The sequence below is a fragment of the Castor canadensis genome, chromosome 4 (assembly GCF_047511655.1).
Source record: "Castor canadensis chromosome 4, mCasCan1.hap1v2, whole genome shotgun sequence".
Lineage (NCBI taxonomy): Eukaryota > Metazoa > Chordata > Mammalia > Rodentia > Castoridae > Castor > Castor canadensis.
Genome location: NC_133389.1, coordinates 162,901,865 through 162,926,893, shown reverse-complemented (window position 1 = coordinate 162,926,893; position 25,029 = coordinate 162,901,865). Strand labels below are relative to the sequence as shown.

Here is a 25,029-nt window from a genome sequence, read left to right as displayed (position 1 = left end):
GATAATCAGCAAAATTTAGCAAAGAAAATATAGCTCTGTTTGCATTCAAAAAAAAAAAAAAACAAAAACAAAACATTAAACAACTACTGAAGATCTGATTTCAGCAAATGAAAAAATACCCCTCTGTGACGCATTCTCTTTTAGAGATAATTTATGGCATAAATTTTATCACTTTTTGGAACTAATCTCATTACTTTCAAAGTGTATAAGAAATTTGGAAGACTCTATTTCAAAGTTGCTGATGCCTGTCAGAAATTACACTGTTCATTTCATTAAAATATACATTAATTTACAAAGTGTAAGCGTATTTGGCCTCCACTACCACTCCTGAAGCCTGTAATCTGCATGCAGTGGATGTCACCTAATAATCAAGGCATACACTGGGTTTTCACCAAAATTCACAATCCATCTGAAAGATGGTCTACAGCATTATTGATTAAAATGCTCCTTGGTGTAATGAGATTGTGATGACCTCTTCAGTGAGCTGCCTTATTGACTGGAGAATATTTGGAACACTGAGGTTGTAAGTCTTATCAAATTATGGACATACAACTGGAGATTTTAAAAGAATTTTAATACTGATGAAGTAAATAGAAAAGCCTGATTCATAGATTTTTAAAATTTATAACCACTTCAATTGGTCAGCAAATGTGTATGGTGGTATCATTTGAGTTACAAGTGAAGTAGTAACTGTTCTGGCTTTTTCTGGTAGAGATGGCATTTTGAAAATACATTCTGGGATATTATCTCTAGTGTGTTCATCAGAAATAGTTCGTTATTGTTGAAATTTTAGGAAAATGATTTCAAATAGTGCATTTACCTTTGTCCATTCATTTATAATAAATTAGATAGGTAATGAATTATAATTCAGAAATATAAAAATTTTAAAAATTATGTATATTCAGGATATTTATAAAGTTTATATGATGTACAATGTAAAGTATATAAGCTATACCAAGAGAAACTACCTAGCTATCCTATTATCAATAAATGGTAACCTAGTAGTTCAAATATCTACAAACACATTTTTAATTTTTAAGCCAATTTTTTATGAAAAATGACTGCTGGTACTATCATAATGGAATGCCTGATTACTACAGTTACTCTTCCAATTTTTATTTTCATTAATCTGAGCTAAAGTGAATGATAAGAAGATTAGAAAATAGTTGAAGTACCAATCCTAAAATTATCACTTGTCAAGCACAAAAATATTCACTCATTCTTGAAAATTCATCATTGAACTTGCAACACAATAGTAATATTATCTCAATAACTATTTTTTTCTAAACATATTTTTCTCTAAAGGTAAAACAAATATCTTATGGTATGTTTTGTAAGGGCAAGCATCTCTTTGATTTTATACTGCCTATTCCAATAAACTGATGATGTAGAAAACCAATCTTTTTTTTCCTGAATGTTTTCAAGGACTTTCATGATAATAAAATACAGCTTTTCTGGAAAATTATAGAATTAAAAAATAGTTAAGGGGAATATAGAAAATACCATGTATTTTAAGTAGGCAAATTTATGCTTCTCAAGGAAATATCAGTGTGTATTTAAGAAAACAAAAGGATGTTTTATCTGTTGCTTAGATCTTCAAATGAGAGCCCCAAAGAATAAAGAAAGGCTACAGTAAAAATTTAGGTACAGTATCACACTCACATTGGTAAAATAGTCTAGAAAAGAAGCTGTTTTTAGTCTCTCACCAATAAGCTGGGTGAAAGTTGTCTTTGGTACTTGACAACAGACCTGAGTTTTTGTAGCAGAGCCTATGCTGAAAATGCTCCGTAGATCACACATTTATGCAATAGGAAATAAATGAGCAACTACATAACCTCAAAACTTTCCTGCTGACATCAAAAAGGACAGATAGTTTGCACCAGTTGAAGAGTTAGGCATCTTCAATAGCTTAATGCCAAGTCAAGTGCAGTTAGGGGAAAATACATCTCCATGAGCATTCTGTAGACCAAATGAAGCATGTAGGAAGCAAATACGACCAGTCCTATTCTACAGGAGACACTTGAAGGAAGCAATGACACAAAGGAGAAAGGGCAATAATAGCCTGCTAGCATTGCATTATGATACTGAGTTCAGGACCCTTCAGGTTCTAGGATGTGGGAGTTATCAGCATGGGACAACCAAATCCATTGTATTTTGAGTGACAATCAGATTATCTCTTCAGAACTCCTTTGTCATTCAGTATGTCTGTAGGCAAAATTTCTCTAAAAGTTGAATTATTATCTCTAAAAGTTGAATTATTATCTTCATTTTTCATTGGGTAGTAGCATTGTATTTTGACATGTTAAGGAGAAATAATTAAAAATTAACAGCATGAAGTGCTTTATAATTGTTAATGTTAAAATATATTTCCCATTTTAAGACCAAACAGAGATTTCTTACTGAATTTTATAGTTCATTATTTGATGCTTGGCTCATCGCTTACTTCATTCCATGAAAATATGTTGAGGTGGCTTACATATGACAACACAAAAGAATCTTGACAATAATTTCTTGATAAACCTCTCTAACTTTAGTATGTAACTTGGGAACAAGGTAAAGAAGAAGTAGTGACAATTTTGTATTACTACATATAGAAATTGTTAGTGTAGTCTCCCAGTGGAATTTGGTTGCATGACAATGCAGAATGAGCACATTTGGAAGCTAAGTCTTACCATAAAATGGTGCAGCTTTACCTAGAACAGATTAAAGTAGTTAGCCTGAGTGTTCTCATTTGTAAGAAGGCATTAATACACATATAATATTAACAGCGTTCTGACTTTCCCATTGGATTATTATAAGACTAAAAGGGAATGATGTAATTTATGAAAGTGTATGTAAGTTATGTGGCTTTGTTTTCATGACAGTTGTCATAACAGCTCTCTGACCAGTGGTTCCTAACCCCCTCTTATCCATTGGCTCATAAATTATTTTACTAAATTTTACCATAATTATTTCCATTATGAATTATTTCAAGTTTGCAATTTGAGAAAAATACATTCTTCTAGAGTTTTGAAAGCAATCTTCATCTCTAAATTGTAGTAGTGTTTGCACTCAAATTTTGGTTAGTTGAAGAAAGACATCCGACAACATTTTTTACATTTATTCTTATTTACAAAGATACAACTTCAATCTTTAATCAGATTCTTACTCAAAACAGATCTCAAACTGGGTAACTTTAGCTAATGGTTTTTGTAGTTTTGATTTTAGTATCTTTTTAGTTTCAGTGAGAATGTCACAGAGTCTCATTAACAATAGGAAAATTTTCTGTGATTGTCCTTTTTCTCCTTAATGAAGCTTTCTAAATCTTGGCAGTCAAAGGTTTACAATTATAGAAGAATTTTATTTTTAATGTTGGAGGAAAATTAAAGTTAGACTGAACAATTTAAATTTTTCCCTGTCATATTCAGGAAAGAGCAATAAAGCAATCAAAGTAAGTGGAGTTTCAGAGAGCTGAGGCTATTCTCTCACTATGAGGAAAAGCAAATTGATTTGGTAACCACTAGAAATTTTTACAATGACTATGGTAGAAACTATTGTACTTGTAAGACTACAAAAATCATTAACAATTTTATTTGTTCTTTTTTTTTTTTGGCTGCACTGAAGTTTGAACTCAGGGCTTCACATTGGCTAGGCAGGGACTCATTGCTTGAGCCACTCTGTCAGCCCTAACATGTTCTTTCAAAAAATTATATTTCATTGCATTTGTAATTGCAACAATCATTAATAACTTTTATATTTCCCTTTAAAATTTATATTTCATTGATATAGAAAAATTTATAATAATCCCCAAATTTTCAAAAATAATCCTGGTTAATCCTCACTGCATTCAAAATACACTTTATCTGTTTGTTTGTTGGTTGGTTGGTTGATTTACAAGCTGATAAGGTATAATGGAGGCAGCCCTAGAGTTAGATCAGAAATGTCTCCTTGATTTCCTGAATTTGATAATCTCCATTTATATGACAAGAACAAAAAAATAAGTTCTCTGAGTTTTAGTTTTCTTATTTATAAAATGGGGATAAGGATATTTTAGGATTAAATAATTCAATATTTAATAAAATTGTCCACTATTATTTGTCTTTGTCTCAGGTACAGATCTGGTTTTGTTACTTCTCTGACCTTGTGTTGGCTCCATAGTTAGTCCAAGCTTCAACCCAAGTTCCTTAACTGACATTCATGCTGCCAACTGGCCTCTTGCTCCCTTCCCCTTCTCTTCTCACTCTCTATATCTTGTTTCCTGTCCTTTGGGTTGACTCACTTTTCTCTAATCAAGCTTTTTCTTTACCTGTGCCAACTTTCCAATTTTTTCTGAAATAGTTTGAATGCCTAAGCTCTATCTCCACTCTCAGATTACTTTCTTTTATCTCTTCAGATAGAATCACTTCTTTCTTATACAATTTCCTAGAGCAAACAGTACAAGCCATTTGCCATTGATAGCACCTATACCTGTAATCCCTTGTCATAGACTAGGAGCACCTTGAGGGTCTGCATGATATCTTCTCTATTTTGGTAGATACTACAAGACCTATGACTGTTCCACATGTGAGAGATATTTATTTAATGAAATTAAACTATGGATTGTGAAAATTGATTTTTAAGCATGCAATAATAGACTGAATACCCAAGTAAGAAGACTGTATGCATACTTTAACTTATAAGTAAATACAACATTAAATATATCTATTGCTTTATATTAAATTAGCTATATCTTTTTAACTTGACATACAATCCAGTGAGAGACATGGGATATAATTATATTATATTAAAGATATTATAATATATGCATATTATAATCTATGATCTTCTATTTCATCTGAGAATTTTCAGTAAGTAGAAAGTGATTATGTTATTCAGCAATGCAAAAGGTAAAGACATACTTTTTGCAGTCAAGTGTACAAAGAAATACAACTTGATATGCCCTATCTATAGAGTGCAAATTTGTGTGTCTTTAAATTTACATGTTTGAAAAGAGAACCCAAGACCAGGTGAAATAGGATCCAAATCTAGCACTCCCCAAAGGAATTTGTAACTTTCAAGAATATAGGCTTGAAGGATTTGGTGACAACAAAATCTGGGGAAGGAGAAAGAGGAGGATTACTAAAGTATAGATTTGAGGATCAGCAAACTTTTTCTATAGAGGGTCAGAGAGTAAAAATTGTAGATTTTGTAGGATATATAGACTCTGGGACAACCTAAAAACAACCAAAGAAAATGCATACATGAATGAGCACGGCTGTCTTCCAATGAAATTTTAACAAAGCATTTTATAGAATGGGTTTGGCTCACAAACTATAGGTGCCAACCCCAGTCTTAGATTATTCATTATGTGTAACTGACATACTATTCTTACCATTATTGTTAAAAGTTACTTTTTGACTAAATTGTCTTATGTAACATAAATCAATAAATTTCTGTAAATAAAAAAGTAGACAATAAAAGGTAAGCTGAAATAGATTTTTTTTTCATTAGCTGTTGATAAGAGTCAAATAACAGGATGAGACTACATGGACTCACTAGCAAGGATATTATTTAAAACATGTTATATTGAATTTGTCTGAAGTTTGAGATGTTAATTGATGTTCTGAGAAAAACAGTGTTCTATTGTCACATACATTTGTGAAATCCTGGGTTAAATACAAGCAATTACTATTATTACTATTATTTGTTTGTCTGGTGGCACTGGAGTTTGAACTCAGGGCCTCACACTTACTAGGCAGGCACTCTTACTGCTTGAGTCTTCCGCTAGCAATACGAGCTATTATTACTAGTAGTAAAAATTTCAGGTCACTTTTATGAATCACTTATTGTATGCCAAGTAGTATCTCCTATGATCTCTATTTTGAAGATGAATACACTGTGGCATAAAGAGAGAAAGTAAAACATGTGTAGGTCATTGGCTGGTACATAGCTCAGCCTGTTTTAAAATTTAATTTTTACCATACTGTTGAGCTTCTAGCTGTTAATATGTGCATATTGACTCTCAAACAAACCTTTTAAATATGTTCAAATGATCTCAGTATTCTACTATGTACTGTACATTTCTAAGATGTTAAAAGATATGTCATTCCTCAAATTTATGTGATCATGAAAAAAAGAATCTCACATTATGGCACCATCCCTTAGAAAACAGACTATGTTATAGCTATGATTCCCATATCCAGCTAATCAGAATAATGTGGGAAATTTTGGAATCATTCCTTAAATTTAAATCAGAATGAAAGTAAAATGGGAGAAGTCAAGGTATGTGAATTTTCCATAGTCAACTGATTATCAGCCAGTTTAGGGATATTCCTTTGTCTTTGCCATGGCTCTAGAGATTTTTGCACACTCCATCTATTTTGCATATTCCATTCCTGCCATCTAGTGAAAGGTGGGAATTTGTTGAGTGAAAAAAATTTAAATGTGTCCCAGTTCCTAAAAATCACCAAAATATATGAACAAGAACAGCTAATTTAGTTTCTCTGTTATTTCCTAGTATAAAGAAGTGTCAGCAAAAATAAGTAGAATCTAATGTAATATATTTTTATTTTATTTGGGCCTACATTGCTTGGTTTAACTGCAGGATTTTTCATTTTTAGACAATGGACCCCTTTTTATCAGAGCTTTTGCAAACTTAGCATCATTTCACAAATTATATTCAATCTGAATCTATGATTGATTCTAGATGTGCCAATATTTTATTGTTCTGACTATTTGTAACTCTGGGTTGTCATGGTGATGGGGCTGAAATCACATCTATTGACAATTAGCTGAAATAAATCTTTGCATCCAACATATTTATTGGAAAAGAAGATGTGAATCACCTTGAATTTTCTTACTAAACCTGAGGTAGTAAAATGTAGCAAAAAGACCACAGGAAAGTTATATATTAATATAGCTGTGTCACTATGATGTCATCACTAACTTTCTATTAGTCTTTGTTTTATCATTTCTAAAATAAGGGAGTTAGATAAAATAATCTCAAAGTTCTTTTACAGGTCTAGATTAACACGATCAGCTCTTAAAAGTAGGAAGGACATACATGTATACACAATTTATATATATATGCACATGTATAATATATATATAAACCATAATGCTTATCTTTTATAAATTATTTCCAAAAATCCAAATAATGTTGAATTTAAAAGCCCTTTTGAGTAGTTATAATTGTATAATTTATGTGCAATATATAATTTTCAAATTCCTGGTACTGTTCATTCTTCCTAAGACATATTTGAAACATTATTGCTCCAATATTATAGATGGAAAGATTAAAAGTATATTGAGTTCTGTTTATAGTCTCATGACATAATAAGGAAAAAATTAAGAGTTGTTTTCAGTATACTTTTATACACTTTAGACAACCTTACACCATCATATAATAATGTCATCAGAAAACTTTTTAAGGAGATGAATGATTTTTTTTGTTCCTTTGGTATTTTACTCATTCTTTTCATGAGGTCATTAAATCCTTACAAAGATAGCTTTATTGTGACGTGCTACATGGCAGACTAGAGGCAACAAAACCAACAATGGAGGTGTGTTAGACTGAAATTACTGATGCTAATCTGTAGTGATGATAAAGTTCAAAGTACAGACTAAAATAAGCTGCTCTTCAATTAACAATAGCTATTGTTTGAGACAGTAAACTCACCTATCCTTACAAATCTCCTCTTAGTTATTTGTCTGAAGCCTTTCCTTCAAAACCTGAAGTAAAATAAAAAATACACTGATAGGTTTTTCTTGTGCTTTCCTTCATAAAACACACTGCCCAATATATAAATCAAGTTGTAGGAAAACAAAGCAGATATATAGTCAGGATGATTAAGAAGAAGTAGAAGCTAAGGATTCACAAAATCTTAAAGTAAATTTCTAAAGTAAGAACACTTCTGCTCCTGCTTCCTCTTGTCTACAACACATACACACACACACACACACACACACACCAGTGAGTGTATAGAGCAGTTTAAATGTAGATTATATAGACTATAGATCAATATACAAAATGTGCTCAAAGTATGTAGTTATCAAATAGGATATAGAAAATAGAAAAATGTGCATATTAATATTACACTTGATTTTAGTGAGTAAAAACACAGTTAAAATAGGCACATTTTAAATATATTCAAAACCTTGTACAGTTGGAGTTCAAGTATAGAAGGGAGATTACCAGGCTACTCTTGTCTAAATTTCATTTTTCACACTATTGATGCATTAGTCAGAAATGATTAGTGATGTCTGTGCATTGCTGAGAGCTGACCTTAAGTTTGAGGTATTACCTAACAGTGACAATCTCCACAAATCTTAAATGTGGCTGCAAATCAAACACCAACCTCCACATGTACACAGGTCACAGAAGCCTAGTTACAAATCTCTGCAGTCATACTTATCACAGAGTTATCACCATTAATAGTAGCATCCTCCAATAAGAAGGACAGAAATAAATATCAGTAGGTGAGTATTAAAAACTACTCATATATACTAGTAATCAAATGGCTAGTTGAACAACAGTTTTCTTAAAATGTAAAGCAAGAGGCAAATTCTGACTGTGTGGTGGCTATTTCAGCCTTTTGGGGATGAACATGGAAAGCATTTGTTCAGACAGCTTTATTCCCTTGTTTAAGAAAGTGTTAAATATGAAAAAGAACACTTCCAATTATCAATGGAATTTTTAGAAAGACAATTTATTTTTAAGACATCTAATCTCTTTCTTAGACTTAATATACTTTTGTAAAATTAAAAAATTTGTCAAGTAAGAGCAATAATAATAAGAAAGGATGCAATGAACTTCATAAAATTATGTTAGTTAAATTGACTGCTAATCTCTGAAATTGGTCAGAGATCATAACATTTAAGTAGATATTCCCTACTTATTTGCAAAGATGGTAATCCCTCACCAAGCATATCCACTCTGAGCCCAGGCATCCTGCATGGTGAGGTTCATAAGCAGCAGTCACGGCCCAGTCTTTATTATTTTTTATTATTTTGTATCAAAGTGAACGGAGAAATCACTCCTTAACTCATTTATGGCAATTTTCATTTGACAAATCAGGAACTATATTCCAGAGTCAGCAACTAGTCTCAGCTTCTTCACAAAGATTTCCAATTGTCTTTGTTACATGCAATTACAATGCTTTGTAGGACTTTCTTTGGATAGTACCTTTAAAATGCCCTTAGTGACTCTACTATCCTTTTGTTGAGAAAAATATAAACTTTTTCTTGGATAAAATTCTTTTAAAACCCCACCCATATTGCCATAATATACCCATGTCTCTGTTACTAAAATAAGTACAGCCTTTACACTTTCAGATGCTTTCTGCCCTCTGTACTTTGTGCAAACATCTTAGTTCCTGTGCCTTTCGTAGGAATTGGTGCAATGGAAGATGGGTAGGGTACAGTGTATTGTGTTTTCCAAGCTGTTACCTATTAGTCTCCTGAACTAAGATTTCCCTCCAACTTCCATTTTCTCCTGTTTCTTAATAAACCTGATCCTCAGCTCCTCAAACATGTAGCCCTCCATTCTTTCTACATATTGAAAAACAACCAGACATCAAACGTCTCAAACCTAAATTCAAATATCCTTTCTATTCAATCTATTTTTATAGATTGAATATTATAATATTGGGCAGTAATGATAGGGGGATTTTTGGCAAGAGTCGAAAATCCTACCTTGTGGTGAATATACCCCTTTTAAAGAGCAAACCAATTTCAGACCTAAACTGGCATCAGCAATTATGGATGCCATTTGGCAAGTTACTCTGAGTGGTCAGCTTTTTTTCTTTGCATCATTTCTCAAGATGTAAATATTAAGTACAAAATTCAGAGCAAAAACTAGACAGTTTACCACAGCTTGAAAACATTTTTTTAAAATCAACAACACAAAACAAATGTGTAACATGAGAATATATTTATACTAAAAATTCAAATATAAAAATAAAAGACCTTATCAATTGTCTTTGGCCAATAGTGGGGAAAGCACGAAGGTCAGTGTCAGCAAGGAAGGGCAGATCTTGGACAAATCCAAATCCTAAATGAGGGACACTGGGTATTGACTGCAGAAATCACTTCAAAATAAAAGAGGCTATGCAAAAATTTAAGTAAGATCTCTTTCAGCTGCATGTAGGATAACCTTCACTGTATGACCTAAAACTAAATCAGTACAAGTTTTAAACTATAAAGGAATATCCAAAAGGCTAAACCTAGCAGTATCAGAGTTATAAAAATACTGAGCAAAATAAGAAATTATTTCTCCTTTGAGGAACTCAGCATGAGATGGTTAAGCATGGAGCCAAAACTTATATTTCTAATCAACTTTTTTTGTAGGAAATGCTGTTCTAATTTATTACTTATACACTTTATTTCTTAAAAAGTAGGTTCCAGTGTCATATTGCCTGGGTACGCATTAAAAAAAAAAGATAAGAAAACCTTTATAGTGACCTTTATCTAAATATAAAATTATCAGAACATGGAGAATTTAGAGTTTAAGAGACTAGGGAGAAATCTATTTTCAAAGCTTACATCAGTAAATGGAAAAAGTCCCCACAACCCTTACAAAGAACATTATTTTTCCCATCAGAGAGCACATGTGGATCAATTTGCATTTGAATTTGCTGATCAGAAAAGATTGAAGTGTGATACACGTTTTGCAACTATTTAGGGTGAGGCATCTCAACTGAAACACTGGGTGGTCATTGCAACACTTGGATGGAAACAACAACCAATCCCAGCCTTGGTTGGGAAGGGGTTGAGAGAGAGAGAGAGAGAGAGAGAGAGAGAGAGAGAGAGAGAGAGAGAGACCAGAGACCGAGAGAGAGACCAGACAATAGAAGCAGTTGGAAACAGGTACTTCTTTAGGGAAAAATGTGTGTCATCTCGCTGCCTGAAGAACACCTCTAAACTTTGAGAGGTCAAAACAAAAGCAGAAAACTGAGGCATTTTAAAGTACTCTAACTGACCTCTTATTCTTTATGTTCAATTATCCTATGCCCCATTATGTTACTTACTAAAACTACTGAATGCTCATATGACACTGGGGGTTGTGAAAAAAGGAAACTGTGCCCTTAGCTGCAAAGAGTTCACATTATGTGACCTATGGCAGAATGAAAGAGATGGGAAGTGGGGGAAGACCTTGAATTCTACAGCCAGGCTGCCTTGGCTAGAATCTTAGTTTTTCCACTTTCCAGCAGTATGATCTTACTTATATTCTGATGCTTCAGTTTTCTTACCTGTAAAATAGTTCTAATGAAAGTATAAATCTCACAGTGACATTATGAAACAAATTGTGTTATAATACAGATGAAACCCTTAACAGTGTCTGTGATTACTGTCCTACTTATGATGGGGATTATGTCACTCTGTGGGGACACTTAGAAGAGAATTATGCTGTAGCCTGGGGTACAGCAGTAGGACAGAGAATGGGAGGAGTTCACTTTAGCTGAGATTTAGGTGGAGTCTTAAGTGCTCTAGTAGGATTCACACAGGTGAGTAATGCTGAAAAAATGTCCCACTGTGGAAAAGCATTTGCAAATACATAAAAGCGAAGTCACAGAGAGTTTGAAGTATTTTAAGAGATCAGTGAATAGAATCTAGACTATTCTAGGGAATTTAGATTTTATCCTGAAAACAGTCCTGCATGTCTTCATCCTTATGTATATCAGTCATCTTATCCTTTGCTATGTTTTTTGCACAATAATACACTTTTCCCCTCCATTAATTTTCTTTTTTTTTTTTATGTGATACAGTTATACTTTATTTTTTTTCTTTTATTATTTATATGTGCATACAAGGCTTGGTTCATTTCTCCCCCCTGCCCCTACCCCCTCCCTTACCACCCACTCCGCCCCCTCCCTCTCTCCCCCACCCCCTCAATACCCAGCAGAAACTATTTTGCCCTTATTTCTAATTTTGTTGTAGAGAGAGTATAAGCAATAACAGGAAGGGACAAGGGTTTTTGCTGGTTGAGATAAGGATAGACTCACATTGATTTCCTGTGCGTGGGTGTTACCTTCCAGGTTAATTCTTTTTGATCTAACCTTTTCTCTAGTACCTGTTCCCCTTTTCCTATTGGCCTCAGTTGCATTTAAGGTATCTGCTTTAGTTTCTCTGTGTTAAGGGCAACAAATGCTAGCTAATTTTTTAGGTGTCTTACCTATCCTCACCCCTCCCTTGTGTGCTCTCGCTTTTATCATGTGCTCATAGTCCAATCCCATTGTTGTGTTTGCCCTTGATCTAATGTCCACATATGAGGGAGAACATACGATTTTTGGTCTTTTGGGCCAGGCTAACCTCACTCAGAATGATGTTCTCCAATTCCATTCATTTACCAGCAAATGATAACATTTCGTTCTTCTTCATGGCTGCATAAAATTCCATTGTGTATAGATACCACATTTTCTTAATCCATTCGTCAGTGCTGGGGCATCTTGGCTGTTTCCATAACTTGGCTATTGTGAATAGTGCCGCAATAAACATGGGTGTGCAGGTGCCTCTGGAGTAACCTGTGTCACAGTCTTTTGGGTATATCCCCAAGAGTGGTATTGCTACCTCTATCTATTCACTTCTGTACTTGGATACAAAAAATTCTCATTTAAAAATTCTATTAAACTAGGTTTCTTTTTGAACAACCAACACCATTCCATTCCCTGTTAGTCTTCAGGGAGTAAAAAATATTTAAATATAATATTAAATATTTTGATCCAACATTCTAATCTTTCTCATCCACTGTATAGCAACACATATCCAAATTTACCCCTCTCTTATTAGGACAGTGTTCAGGTCAGATCCAGTAGCCAGTTATTCCCATCTCCCTTCTCTCTTTGAAGGTACAATTCATTTCAATCTCTGATTTTGTTCTAGAAATTTCCTTTTTGGAATTTAAATCTTCCTAGATCAATTTCTATTACTCCTTGAAAAACAGGCTCAACTTTGGTCATCCTGAAGATAAAAGTCTAGCTTGACCAAGTCTCATACCATGTTGATAAGCTTCTGACACTATGATCCCTTGGGAATTACATTGGGGGTTCATAGTAATAAATTTAACATCTGACTGCTTTTTTTTCTCTCCACATCAATCATAGCTAACTTATGAAGGATACTTTGACTTCTAGATATGCTATCTTCCAATGTAAGTACATCTATAGTATCTTATATTGTAAATAGTCCAACAATGCTTATTGGAGGAATATATTATACAGAAAAGTTATTTCTTATTCTCATGAATGTTCCATACATATTTACAATTAGTTACTTATTCATTGCAAGCTGAGTTGGAAGAAAACTAAGAGGAGAGATTATGGCTAATATTTACTTTTAGTTATATATAATCCATGTGGATATATCAAGCATTTAAAAAAGATATTTAAATTTCTTCATTTGAAAAACTTTTGAAGCTGAGCTTCCATTATATTTGAGCATAGTTCAAATCTCTGTCTATTAGAGTTTAGAAGAGAACAACTACTTATTCAATACCTATTATATACTGTTCATCACAAGCTTAGTAACTTCACACAAATTATACTTCATTAAATATTTCCAACATCTCTTCCCAAGAGAAATAATCATTACAGTGACTATTTTGTAGTCATTACAAATATGGCTCAAAATCTTATATCCCACTGACAAATTTGAGATTTGAAACCAGGTGTATCTGATCTTTGAGCCAAGGTATTTGAGAGGATGCATAAATTGCATGGTTAGAAAGGCAGCGTTTAGATATAGGTTAAGTAACTGGATGAGTTTGCACAAGTTGCTTAAATTTTCTTGATTTTGGTTCCTCATTTTTGTAAGTTTGTCCTACATAATCTCTAAAGCTAATCATGACTAAGTTCTTATGAAAAATGGCATCTATTTATAAAATACATCTATAAGTCTCTTGGCATAAACAGGAGCAAAAGCTATGCACACCATTAGGAAGGAATGTTGTAAGGATTAGATTACAGTAGGAATATAATTAGAAGGAGTGCAAGAATGATCAACTTATTGTTTACATATATTAATATTATTTGACATGGTAACACAGTCATTACCTTTGTAATGAAAAAAAGCTAATGAATAGAGGGAAAGTTATAGCATTCATAGTGGTGAGCTGAGTAAATTCATGTAATCAGACAATCTCTTTTCTTTATTAAATGCTGATTAACAATTATATAAATATCATCATCTTTATCTGATGTGCTTTCTTTGGGTTAGGTGTTTTTCCTACAATAACTTTTTTTGCTCTCTCTCTCTCTCTCTCTCTCTCTCTCTCTCTATGCATGTTAGAAAGAAGTGTCACCAATTCTAGACATGGTTCTACAAATAATAATGTGTTGAATATTTGTATTTATCTAGAGTAACCTGAAAGTAAAAACAACAAATTTCAACATAAATGCAATATTTTAGAGACCATAAGCCATTAGTAAATGTATAATGGTATATTTGTCACTATTTGTTATCAATACTGATGATTTTACTAGATGCTCTAGGCTTTTACTTCTCAATACTGTGCTACAAAATTTTACAATACATGAAAGAGAAGAATCTAGAATAACATTTATGTCTAAGAATATTGATGTAATAATTATAATTAAAATTTCCCTTGTGTTCAGTAAGATCTCTTTAAAATGTTTAGTACTCCTGGCTAAGTTAGAGCTTATTTGAACCCACAACCCAGAATGGACTAAATGCAATAAAATACCAACATACAGAATTCTCTAGTGAGGATCAGTTAAAGCTTTTCTTCCACATATTGACTTCTGTCACTATCTGACTCTTGTGGAGAAAAAAAAATTGGATTAGTGCTAATAACTGAACATTCTTCTCTCAAACATAAACAGGCACACTGAAAACTAGCTATATTTTCTGTTACCTATATTGTTCTGACCACCTCATCACAGAGGTTAGGCAAATGAAATGAGAACCTTTCTTACCAAACTATCAGCGTGACAGACATCCCAAGGCCAAACTGCCATTACAATTAAAGAGGACTTTGTATGTTTGTTTAGGATAGGGTCTCCTTTGTAGCTTGAGGCTGGCTTGGAACTCCCTATGTAACCTAGGTAAAAAGGATGTTTTTGATGTAGTAATTCATGCCTTTAAGATTCATATCTGACTTGTTGGACATTTTAATTAAAAATAACCATTAGAGAAAAGAGAATCCAGGAACAGATAAAAAATAACTACAGTTATTTGAAATAAAACACAGCATAAAAGGAAAACGAAGAAATACCATGTAGGTTAGAAATTTTAGTTGTTTTTTTTTTTAAACAGACTATGATAAAAATTCAGTTCTCTATGAAGCCCTGTAAGCAAATGTCAGATGAGAAGAAAGCTGAATGGGGACCCTGCTTTATAAAAAGTAGGCCCTTTGTATTTTCTTAACATAAAGATCACAGGTCAGAAGTGTATAGCACTTATATTTCCACATGCTAACAAATGCTAAATACTTCAAGACCTTAGTTAAATGGCTCCAAATACAGACTAATAAGTCACAAAAAAACTAACAAGACCTGAATATTCATTTAATAGACATATGTCCTACAAACAAATATTTTCCCTTAGAAAAATATTTGGTAAAAACATAGAGGAAAGGTGTAAGGGCAAAAAAAGAGACAATTAAGCATGTGCCAAAGACTTCAAAGGTAAAGTTATCATGAAATTCTAAAAATACTAAACAAAAAACCAATTGGCCACTATCCAACCATGGTGCTACTTATGCTAATTAGAATTATATAGCTATAAATTAAAGAGAAACTTAAAAATATTTTCCCAACATTGATTTTAATGTGGCAATCTACTATGATGTGATGTGAAAAGTTAATATTCAATAAATACAGAGGGTACTCGTACCTTAAATTCCTCCAAGATTTTGTAATTTTTTCCATGGTATTCACAAAAGTTTTTCACTTCTTTGCACTCAGGACAGCATCCATTGTGTTCCACTTTAGTACACTTTGGGTGAATTTTAGGGCATTCTGGCTGGTCGCAGACAGGTCCATCTAGAGCACAGACACATGGACAGTTGGAATGCCCTGGGAAAAACCGTTCTCCCAACTTGTATACAAAGCCGCTGTCATCCACACACCCTTTCCCTCGATAGTCATCAAAGATCAGATTGTCATTACTGGAGGTCTGGTCACCTTCATCAGCAGGATAGTCTTCATGACTGATGGCAGCAGAGGTGACCAATCCAGGGATGACCAATAGAAGTATGCAAGCTTCATGAATATGAAGAGCCATCCCCCTCCTCAAAGACTTCTGGATGTGCTCCTAATATTAAATATACTCAGCTCCTTCCATGGAAATACAAGAGGGGTAGGCTGAAAATAAATATTCAAAAAAATAATTTGACATATATAAAGAGAATATAGATTCATTTAAGCCCATGCTCTTCAATTGTTTATTTGGGTTTAATTGGGAAGATACTAAGACCTCAAACAGACTAAGTTCATGCAACTGTTTATACTTGATTGTGAAGTTTGTATAGAGGCAAACTATGCATTAAAGTACGTAGGAACCTTTAGCTTATATATATATATTTTGGATTTAAAAGGCTGACTTTGTCTAAATTGTAATATATTGTTTTATTGAACTTTAAAAGGTGATTACAAGTAGCTGCTAACAAATAATTTGAGAATATTTGAATTCACATCTATTTTTCTTTAAACTGGACTAGTTAGTGATAGAATGTGTATGTTTTATAATCAACTGTTTCAAAATTAAGGCAATTAGTGTGTAAAATCCAATTCTGAAAGAAAGGGATAAGCCAACAATTGGATGTTTTAATTGAGATAGAGCCAGTATAAGGGTTTTCCTACTTATTTATGTCCAGAGTTGGAGAAAAACAATGGTCCCAATATGAGTTACTTATTCTAGTCAACATTGATCTGTATTTCAGAAAATAGTTAATAATGAAAACAACATAACAATTCTACAGCAAATAAGAGAAGATTTAGAATAAACAATATAAAAAATTCTGTCTATTCAAAAAGATCTGTTACAAACAAACTAACTTGAATTATTGTCCACTAGGAGGTAAGCTCCTAGTGGGCAGGCAGGGTATATCTATGAGTGTTCTTGTAGCAACTTGAAATCTAGTATTTTTGTAAAATTCTTTGAATTACTTCCATGTAATATAAATATCACTTACACAGTCTTGAAAACATAACTGTTTTGAAATGCCAAAATATTTACATTTAGGTAATTTGCACAGTGATGCCAACATGAAACTGTTTATGGAGTTTCATAAAGTAATAATGAGGCATAGCCATTCACAGAAAATATGCCCTCACCAACTGTATGACTTTAATCCTTGTAGACTTCACTTGGTATTAAAACGTGCTGTGAAGTGTTGGTAGTGGGCTCTCAATTAAATATTTAGGGTAACTGACTCATGCAATAGCTTGGGAGAAACTAAGTTTACAGAGTAACAGAGAATGAAAAGTGTAGTAAAAAATTTTCACTTGTCTACTTCAATGCTATTGGTTTCATGCCAATATCACTGAGATTGTATACAAGACATTTTCAGATGTACAAATATCATTCACTGCTTTATTTTCAGATTACATTAAAAACAATGGCAAACTATTTCTTTTCAGTCTAACATACACAGATGATAATTTCTTAAAAGATGAAAATAATATTAGAAAACTTCATAAATGATTAGATTACATTTGCATTTTAAGTTAGATAGGAAAATTCTAGTAATAGTAAAATGGAAGGTAGTATATTCTTGTCCTCTTTTCAGAGACAGCTACTAGTAGAATTTCTCTAATATTCTCTGATGATAGAATTCCTTTTTGATAGGCAATGATAAAGAAGATAGATTTCTCTTAAAATATGTCAAAAATAGTGAGTCATGACAAAACAAAAAAAATGCAAACCTATAATTCTACTTGAGAATCTGGAAGCTCCCTTTGACAAAGCATTTTTTTCCCTTCTAAATTACTACAGAAGTCACAAACATAATAGAAGCTTCTGCAAAAGCATAAATATATTTTACTAATTAGAGCATTCATTCATACATCTTTCACATATTTAGAAAGTTTATATGGGAAGAAAAGGGAGCTACTGTGCTTTCTTATAATATCCCAGCATGATCTGGTGACACATGCAAGATAAACCATATAACATACACATATGATTCTGCTTCAAAAGCAGACAGACAGAAAATGATCCTTTGTAAGCCACAGGTAGGTATTAATTTGTCAGGTTATGATAAATGTAAACTTAAAGTTTAAAATGGGGGTGGGATATCTACTTTATATAAACACTCAACATGCTTTCTTACATGAAATACATTTTCAAATCTGCATGGAGTAAACAAGATTTTCTTTTTAATATAACAAAGTTCTTAGGCTATTTAAAAAAAATTCAAAATTGAGCTTCTCTAACACAATTTAAAATACTATGTAAGAAAAATATCGGAGAGATCAAACAGGATCTTTAGCTGAAGATTTTTATAAGCAAGCACACACTGCTGAGGATCACTTCCCAGCTAAACTTTCCCCCTCCCCATATTGCTACATATGATTTTAAATGACTGCATCTATTTTTTGAGAAAACAACCATAACTCATGTCATCAGATACACTTACCTAATCACTCTGGAGGTTAATGGTGGAGGTGGGGGTCACAGCCCAATCTGAACTAAAAGGTCAGGTATGTTTTATGAAAGCAGTTCCTCTTTAATCACCCAAAGGATACATTTTCAGGCATGAATTAAAGGCAATCCATTCTCTTTACATCCCATTTCAAAACACAGTCAAGAAGCAGTCTCCCACCCTTCCAGAGAGAAACACAGCAGATACACATAAGAAATATGCTTTGGACCTGTCTTCAGAATTCAAAGCAAAAAGCAATGCTGGTCCTGTAGAAATCCACACCCCAGTAGCAGAATCATGTTGAACTTATTTTTAGCATTTTCTTAGATCCTTCTATGAAATTTCCTGGCTGATTACGCCTCCTCCACACATGAGTTCACTTACACAGTGTTTGCTACGGCAGTAGAGGTGATTTGGCTAGGCTCTGAGGATCACAAACAGCAACAGCATACTGTAGCTTAAAGCCAGCTCCTCCGGCAAAACCATCACAATCGTCCACAATATGTTGCTTGAATCCCTTCTTATACACCAAAAAATGCTAACTGTGGACGTGAAAGAAAGGAGCAACTTTAGCTGGGCTTCCGCATCACTGAGAGCAGTTTGCAGACTGCTGATGTGGAGCTCATTCTGCCGGCAGCCGGGAATTCCTCAGCACCACGGACAGCGCCAACAGCTGGTTTCTGAGCCCTGCCTGGTCGAAATCCCCAAGCTGCTTCTAGACCAGGCTAGTGTTCTCTAAGCAGTAGCACGTTATACAGCGGATGCATGCATTAAGGGGGGGAAAGCATTCTACACGAGAGGTATTTATTTGCATTGAAATTACAATCAAAAATTTTTAAAAAGTTAATTATACCTAATGCGTTCTTGGATGGGCTGCAGAGATGAAAGTTCCGGAAGAGACTTGCATTTAGATTTAAGCCATCTGCAGCCCTTGATTATTACTAATAGATAAAGCATGGTCATTGTCAAAGAGTCTGTGAAAATGTATGCTCGCTGACTCTATTTGACCCTTTAGAGGCAGAAAGACTTTCTCTGGCCAACATAATTAAACTTTGCGTCTTCTGCAGCTTGAATTTGATTTTTTTTTTTCTTTAAGGGAGACTCGTTTTCCTGCAGTTTGTTCTCTAACATTAAAAATCAATCTCCTGTAATTCATCTAGTCTGTCATTAGGCGTCATTGTAAAGCTTGTTTTTCCAAACCCCTAGCAAGGATGCTCTGTCTGTAAATTCTCATCAAAATGAGACCAAAAAAAGACCCAGACAAATATATGACCAAAAAGTTATATTTTTTTTATTGGTAATAGTATGAACAGTAAAATATATGTTCAAAGCCTGTTTTAAAGCAAAATGTAAATATTAGCTACTGGCATTTTTAACCAATTGTTTACTGGTTTGGAACTACAAGAGGCACTTTTGAGTCTTAAAGGGAATGCCCTCCGCAGTGGGAATGCTGCTGACAGTCAAGACCACGACCGTATGGTGCCATCAGAACCTCCAGAGTACAGATTCTCCCCGTCTTGAGAAAACACCACCGTGTGCGCTTCGCTCTCGTGTCCCATCAGTTTGTGAATCTGCCCCGATTTAAGATCTAGCAAATGGATAACACCATTGCCACTGGCCTGAGCTAAAACTCGACCTGCAAGGAGGGAGGGAGAGGGAGAGAGAGAGAGAGAGAGAGAGAGAGAGACAGAGAGAGAGAGAGAGAGAGAGAGAGAGAAAGTTTTATTTCAAGTAATCACAGTTCATTAGCAATACAACATTCTATTTTGTTTTAGTTGTGATCCAAGATGCATTTTATATTAGATGTCAATTATTAAATATGAACTAGCTCATATCTTTATAAAAATAATTTGAGCCACGATTAAGACACATCAATGATTAGATTACAAAATTTTAGAACAGGAAAATAAAGCCTAATGCTCTGCCTACTTTATATGCACAGGTCATTAAATGCCCTGACATTCTCCTTATATTTGTGATGAATAAATCATTCTGAGACGAGATTGGAGGCAGCTGAGCAAGACAACATTTTTTTCAAGTGAGTATGTTAAAAGTTTTACAAGCAGTAGTTACAAAATTTATATGGGAAAGCACTCTATATCTATAGACATATATCTTAATTTATACTTTTGTTTTATATTGTGCTTTCAGTTTGTTTATTGTAATTATGCTGTCATTGCTTAGAACTACAGCAATGTAAATTTCTGCTTTAAAAATGCAATTTTCTTGAACTCAACAAGTTTTCTATGGAGGCAAAGTGAAAATAACTATTTTCATTTCAAAATGACTGGGTTTTTATTCTAACTTAAAATTCAAAATTCCGTTAAACTAAATTTTTGTTTTGTAATAAGATAGCTAAATTTAGTGTAGGCTGTTTTCATAATTTTATACTATATTTTTAGTGAATAATAATCACTATATTTAAATAATCAAATTTTAATAATTTTATTGGAAAAAGTACAGTAGCAAACTATTGGAACCAGGGATAAGGAAAGCCAGTAGATCATGTTTACATCAGCTCAGTGCTTAGGCAAAAACTACATTGTTGCCCATTGTATTATGCAGTCACACTTGGAAGGCATGTTATCATTCCAGGAATAGCATTTAAAATTTATTAAACTCTTTCCACATGTTATCAGCCGTATTTGATGTGTGTGGATAGTCCCATGCAATCCACAGAACACTACAACGATAAAGAAAATGTATTAATTGCATTATGTGGGTGAGGAAAGAGAGGCTTGGGTGTGCTAGACTACTGGCTCATGGTGATAACCTAGATAGAGAGGCGCTAACAGATAATCACAAGCACTTCAAATCCACAGCCTGCACTTGCAGCCATCATGTTTTCCATATCCATTGCCAGCAATGATGTCTTCTCCACAGGCTTTAGGTAGGTGATACATTGTGGAGGAGAATCTGTCCATTTCATAAATTTGAGAATGGTACCACCATGAAAGCCACAGCGAAATATTTAATCACAAATTATACCAAAATTATCATGAAATCTCCTTAAAACAAGGAGAAACTTTAAGAGCAAAGTTAACCATGATAAATATTTCCTATTTGCAAACCTTTCTAACTACTGTGCTTCTTCATCAAGAACAAAGCCTGACACAGCAAAGATCCTTAGGATGGATTAGAGTGTCCAGAGCAGCAGATGTGAATATTTATTATAAATCCTCTTTTACTAAGTCTTTGCTGACTGAGGCATTACATATGATTTCCTGCCAGCCCTACTCTATAGGCAATTGCTATTTGTGACTTTCCTAAGAAATAAACAAAGTAGTCTTTACACAATAGCTTGGAAGAGGGGGTCAATATTATTTAAACAAATTGAAAGCCAAACAAAACCAAACAGCACCAAAGACTATAAAGAAAAAAAAAGACTTAGTGTTAAACATTATTTTTTTGTTGAGCTCAAATCTGTAACAATCAACTTGGAAGGCTCTTGCTAGTTTCTGGACATTTTTAAGATTATATAATTCAGCAGCACAATACCTTGGGTATTTAAATTTTTTCCTTTTGCTAGAACAGATCTGAGTCAGTAAATTTATGATGAGATTTTCAGGTTTACCTGAATTTATTTTCAGAAAAATTTAAATTATATTTGTATATATATGTAAACTAACTCCTACAATGAACATATAATCATGTTTAACCTATTTAAGCATTTTAGATTATTACATGGCATGTAATGTCACCATCACTGGGAATAGTGATGGTGAGCTCTTTTTAAGTCAGAAGATTTTCAAACTTATTTACCAGGATGTGTCAGTGGGTGAATTAGTGTGTAGTTGGTGTGTGAGATAGGTGGCAAGAATAGTAAACAAACCCCAACATGCACAGTCTACTTACTGGAAGCATCTCTAGAAAGTGGAGTATTTATATAGATGTACACAGGTATCTTTCTAAATCTGGTGACTGGCAATGGAAAATGAACCACAGTATAAATCACCTGTCATCTGGATGTCAAGTCTTAATGATAAATTTATGAGGAAAAGAAAATTTATTTATCTACATCAGAACTTGTTCAACAGAATGAAAATACAATAGGAATAAAATTTTTAATATACCGGGAGAATTTATGTGAAACTTGAACTAATAATATTCATGTTAAAGTAAGTATGCCTTTTTTAAAAATGTGAAATGACAAAATAGATTATGAATTATATTTACTTCTCAGATGAACTGTTAAAAGATAACTAAAATAATTGTCTTGTGACATGAAATTCCTGAATAAATTATGTAAAATGTTATTTAGTTGTAAACAAGAACAGCTATACCAAATTATGAATATACATTCACAAATGTCACATGGAATATAATTTGAAATATGGAGTAGTATAGTTTACCAACATCAATTAAAAATAAAATTGCTTCATAAATTTTTTTTTTTGTGGTAATGAGGTTTGAACTCAGGGCCTTGACCATGAGCCTCTCCACTAGTCGTTTTCTGTGATGGGTTTTTTTGAGATAGGGTCTTGTGAAACTATTTGCCTGGGCTGGCTTTGAACCTCAGTCCTCCTGATCTCTGCTTTCCGAGTAGCTAGGATTACAGGTGTGAGCCACTGGTACCGGGCATAGTTTTCTTTAATAAAATATATATCACATTTAAACATCTGTAATGTAAAAAACTGACTTTTATCTGTTTATATTTGGGTTATTAGAATTCCCACATTTTTTGTTCTAATGGAAAGAAAATACATAGTCTGGGAAAAAGATTAATTTTATAACTGCTATTTGTACATAAGTAACTCAGTATATATCAATGGTGAGTGATTTTTGAGCACCTCATCATTAGTATGTCTCTAAAAACCATAAAAAAGATTATCTATCAAGATTCTAGGATGTTTTCTTTTTTCATGTGTCTTTTTTACTATTGTTGTACTAGAGAAACATCATGACATTTACAAAAGTTCTTACAATATATAATAGCTGAATTTACCCCCTGCCTCATTCTCCTTTATCGCCCCTCCCCTACTCCTGGAGTAGCTTCAGCAGGTCTCATTTTTCCATTTACATACATGAGTACATAATATTTCTACCATATTTGCCCTCCTACACCCCTTCCTTATAGCTCCCTGCTCCCACTAGTGCCAATCCCCCAGACAGGACCTGTTTTGCATTCCTGTTCTGTTTTTGAAAAAAAAAATTATGTTTGTTTAAGATAGCTATACAGGGTGTTTAATTGTCACATTTCCATGTACATATGTATTATAACCCAAATTGGTTCATCACCTCTGCTTTTCTCCTTTCTGCCTTACATCCCCTTCTTGTGGTGATTTCAATAGGTTTTAAAATTCTAGTCATTCTTGCATAGGAAGTACATCAACTGTATTCACCTTCTTGGCCTCCTTCTTTTACCCTTCCTCTTTTGTTACTGATCTCCCCTCCCCTTAGCATGATCTATTTTTCACAACATTTGTATTGGATCTATATTTCCATGAGAGAAAACATGCAGCTTTTCTCTTTCTGAACCTGGCTAATTTCACTTAAGATGATGTTCTCTAGTTACATCCATTTACCTGCAAATGACAAAATTTCATTCTTCTTTTATGGTTGAATAAGACAGAATGTTTTCTTATTAAGTAAATCTGTATCTTTTTGTTGACCAATAGGATTCAATGAATATTTGAATACACTTACTAATTTAAGCATCACTAGCAATAAATGAGTGAACCCATGAAAATAGAGGGGCAAAATTTTATGAGTATAATCATCACTCTTGATAAACTGACATGAGTAGAAAACTCTTTATTCTATGTTAATATAAAATATGCAAATAAAATATCAGCAATTTTTCAAACTCAAGAATTTTTAATGAACTTTATATAATCTACACTTGTTAAAACTCAATTTGATTCAGAGTGCATGTACCTAGAATAGCCAGAAGTCATCTTAAAGTTTTCAATATTTCTCACTTTACCTAGACAAGATAAACCATCCATAGGGTTAGGAGTTCTGCATGCTGCTTATTATCAGGATACTTTTTTATGTTTAATTTTTTTCCAATAGTTTCAATAGGTATCATTTTTACATTTACATGCATTTGTACACATTTTTTCACCCTCCTACTTCCTTTGCCCATCACCTCCCTCCTCCCACTGGTGCCAGCCCTCCCCTCAGGGCAGGACTAATTCCACCATCCTGTTCTCTGATTTTGTAGAAGAAGAAAGAGAAAAGATAAAAAGAAAATGTAACATTTTAGCTTGTTTGACATAAAGGTAGCTACATAGGACGTTTCCTTGTGGTGTTTCCATGCATATATGTATTATAACCTCAACTGGTTTATCTCCTCCAATTTTCTTCATTCAAACTTAGTCCCTTTCTTATGGTGGTTTCAGTCAGTTTAAGATTTCTATATGCATTCTTGTATAGAGAATATATCGACAACAAGTTCTTAGTTTCCTTCTTTTACTCTTCCCCTCCTGTGCATGACCCTCCCTAAGTGTGACCAGTGTTTCATAATA

The 25,029-nt window shown here is 33.4% G+C and overlaps 2 protein-coding genes across 2 annotated transcripts in view; both read right to left on the bottom strand.

The window, feature by feature from the left end:
* Vwc2l (von Willebrand factor C domain containing 2 like) overlaps positions 1 to 19,316 on the bottom strand; it is a 168,450-nt gene extending 149,134 nt beyond the window's left edge. The window contains exons 1-2 of the mRNA XM_074071658.1: positions 18,554 to 19,316; positions 15,808 to 16,277 (exon numbers count right to left, since the gene is read on the bottom strand). Coding sequence (XP_073927759.1) covers positions 15,808 to 16,197 — 390 coding nt within the window. The 5' untranslated portion in view covers positions 16,198 to 16,277; positions 18,554 to 19,316. The remainder of the gene's footprint in view (positions 1 to 15,807; positions 16,278 to 18,553) is intronic.
* Positions 19,317 to 19,898: 582 nt separating this feature from the next.
* Spag16 (sperm associated antigen 16) overlaps positions 19,899 to 25,029 on the bottom strand; it is a 985,522-nt gene continuing 980,391 nt past the window's right edge. The window contains exon 16 of the mRNA XM_074071657.1: positions 19,899 to 20,195. Coding sequence (XP_073927758.1) covers positions 20,020 to 20,195 — 176 coding nt within the window. The 3' untranslated portion in view covers positions 19,899 to 20,019. The remainder of the gene's footprint in view (positions 20,196 to 25,029) is intronic.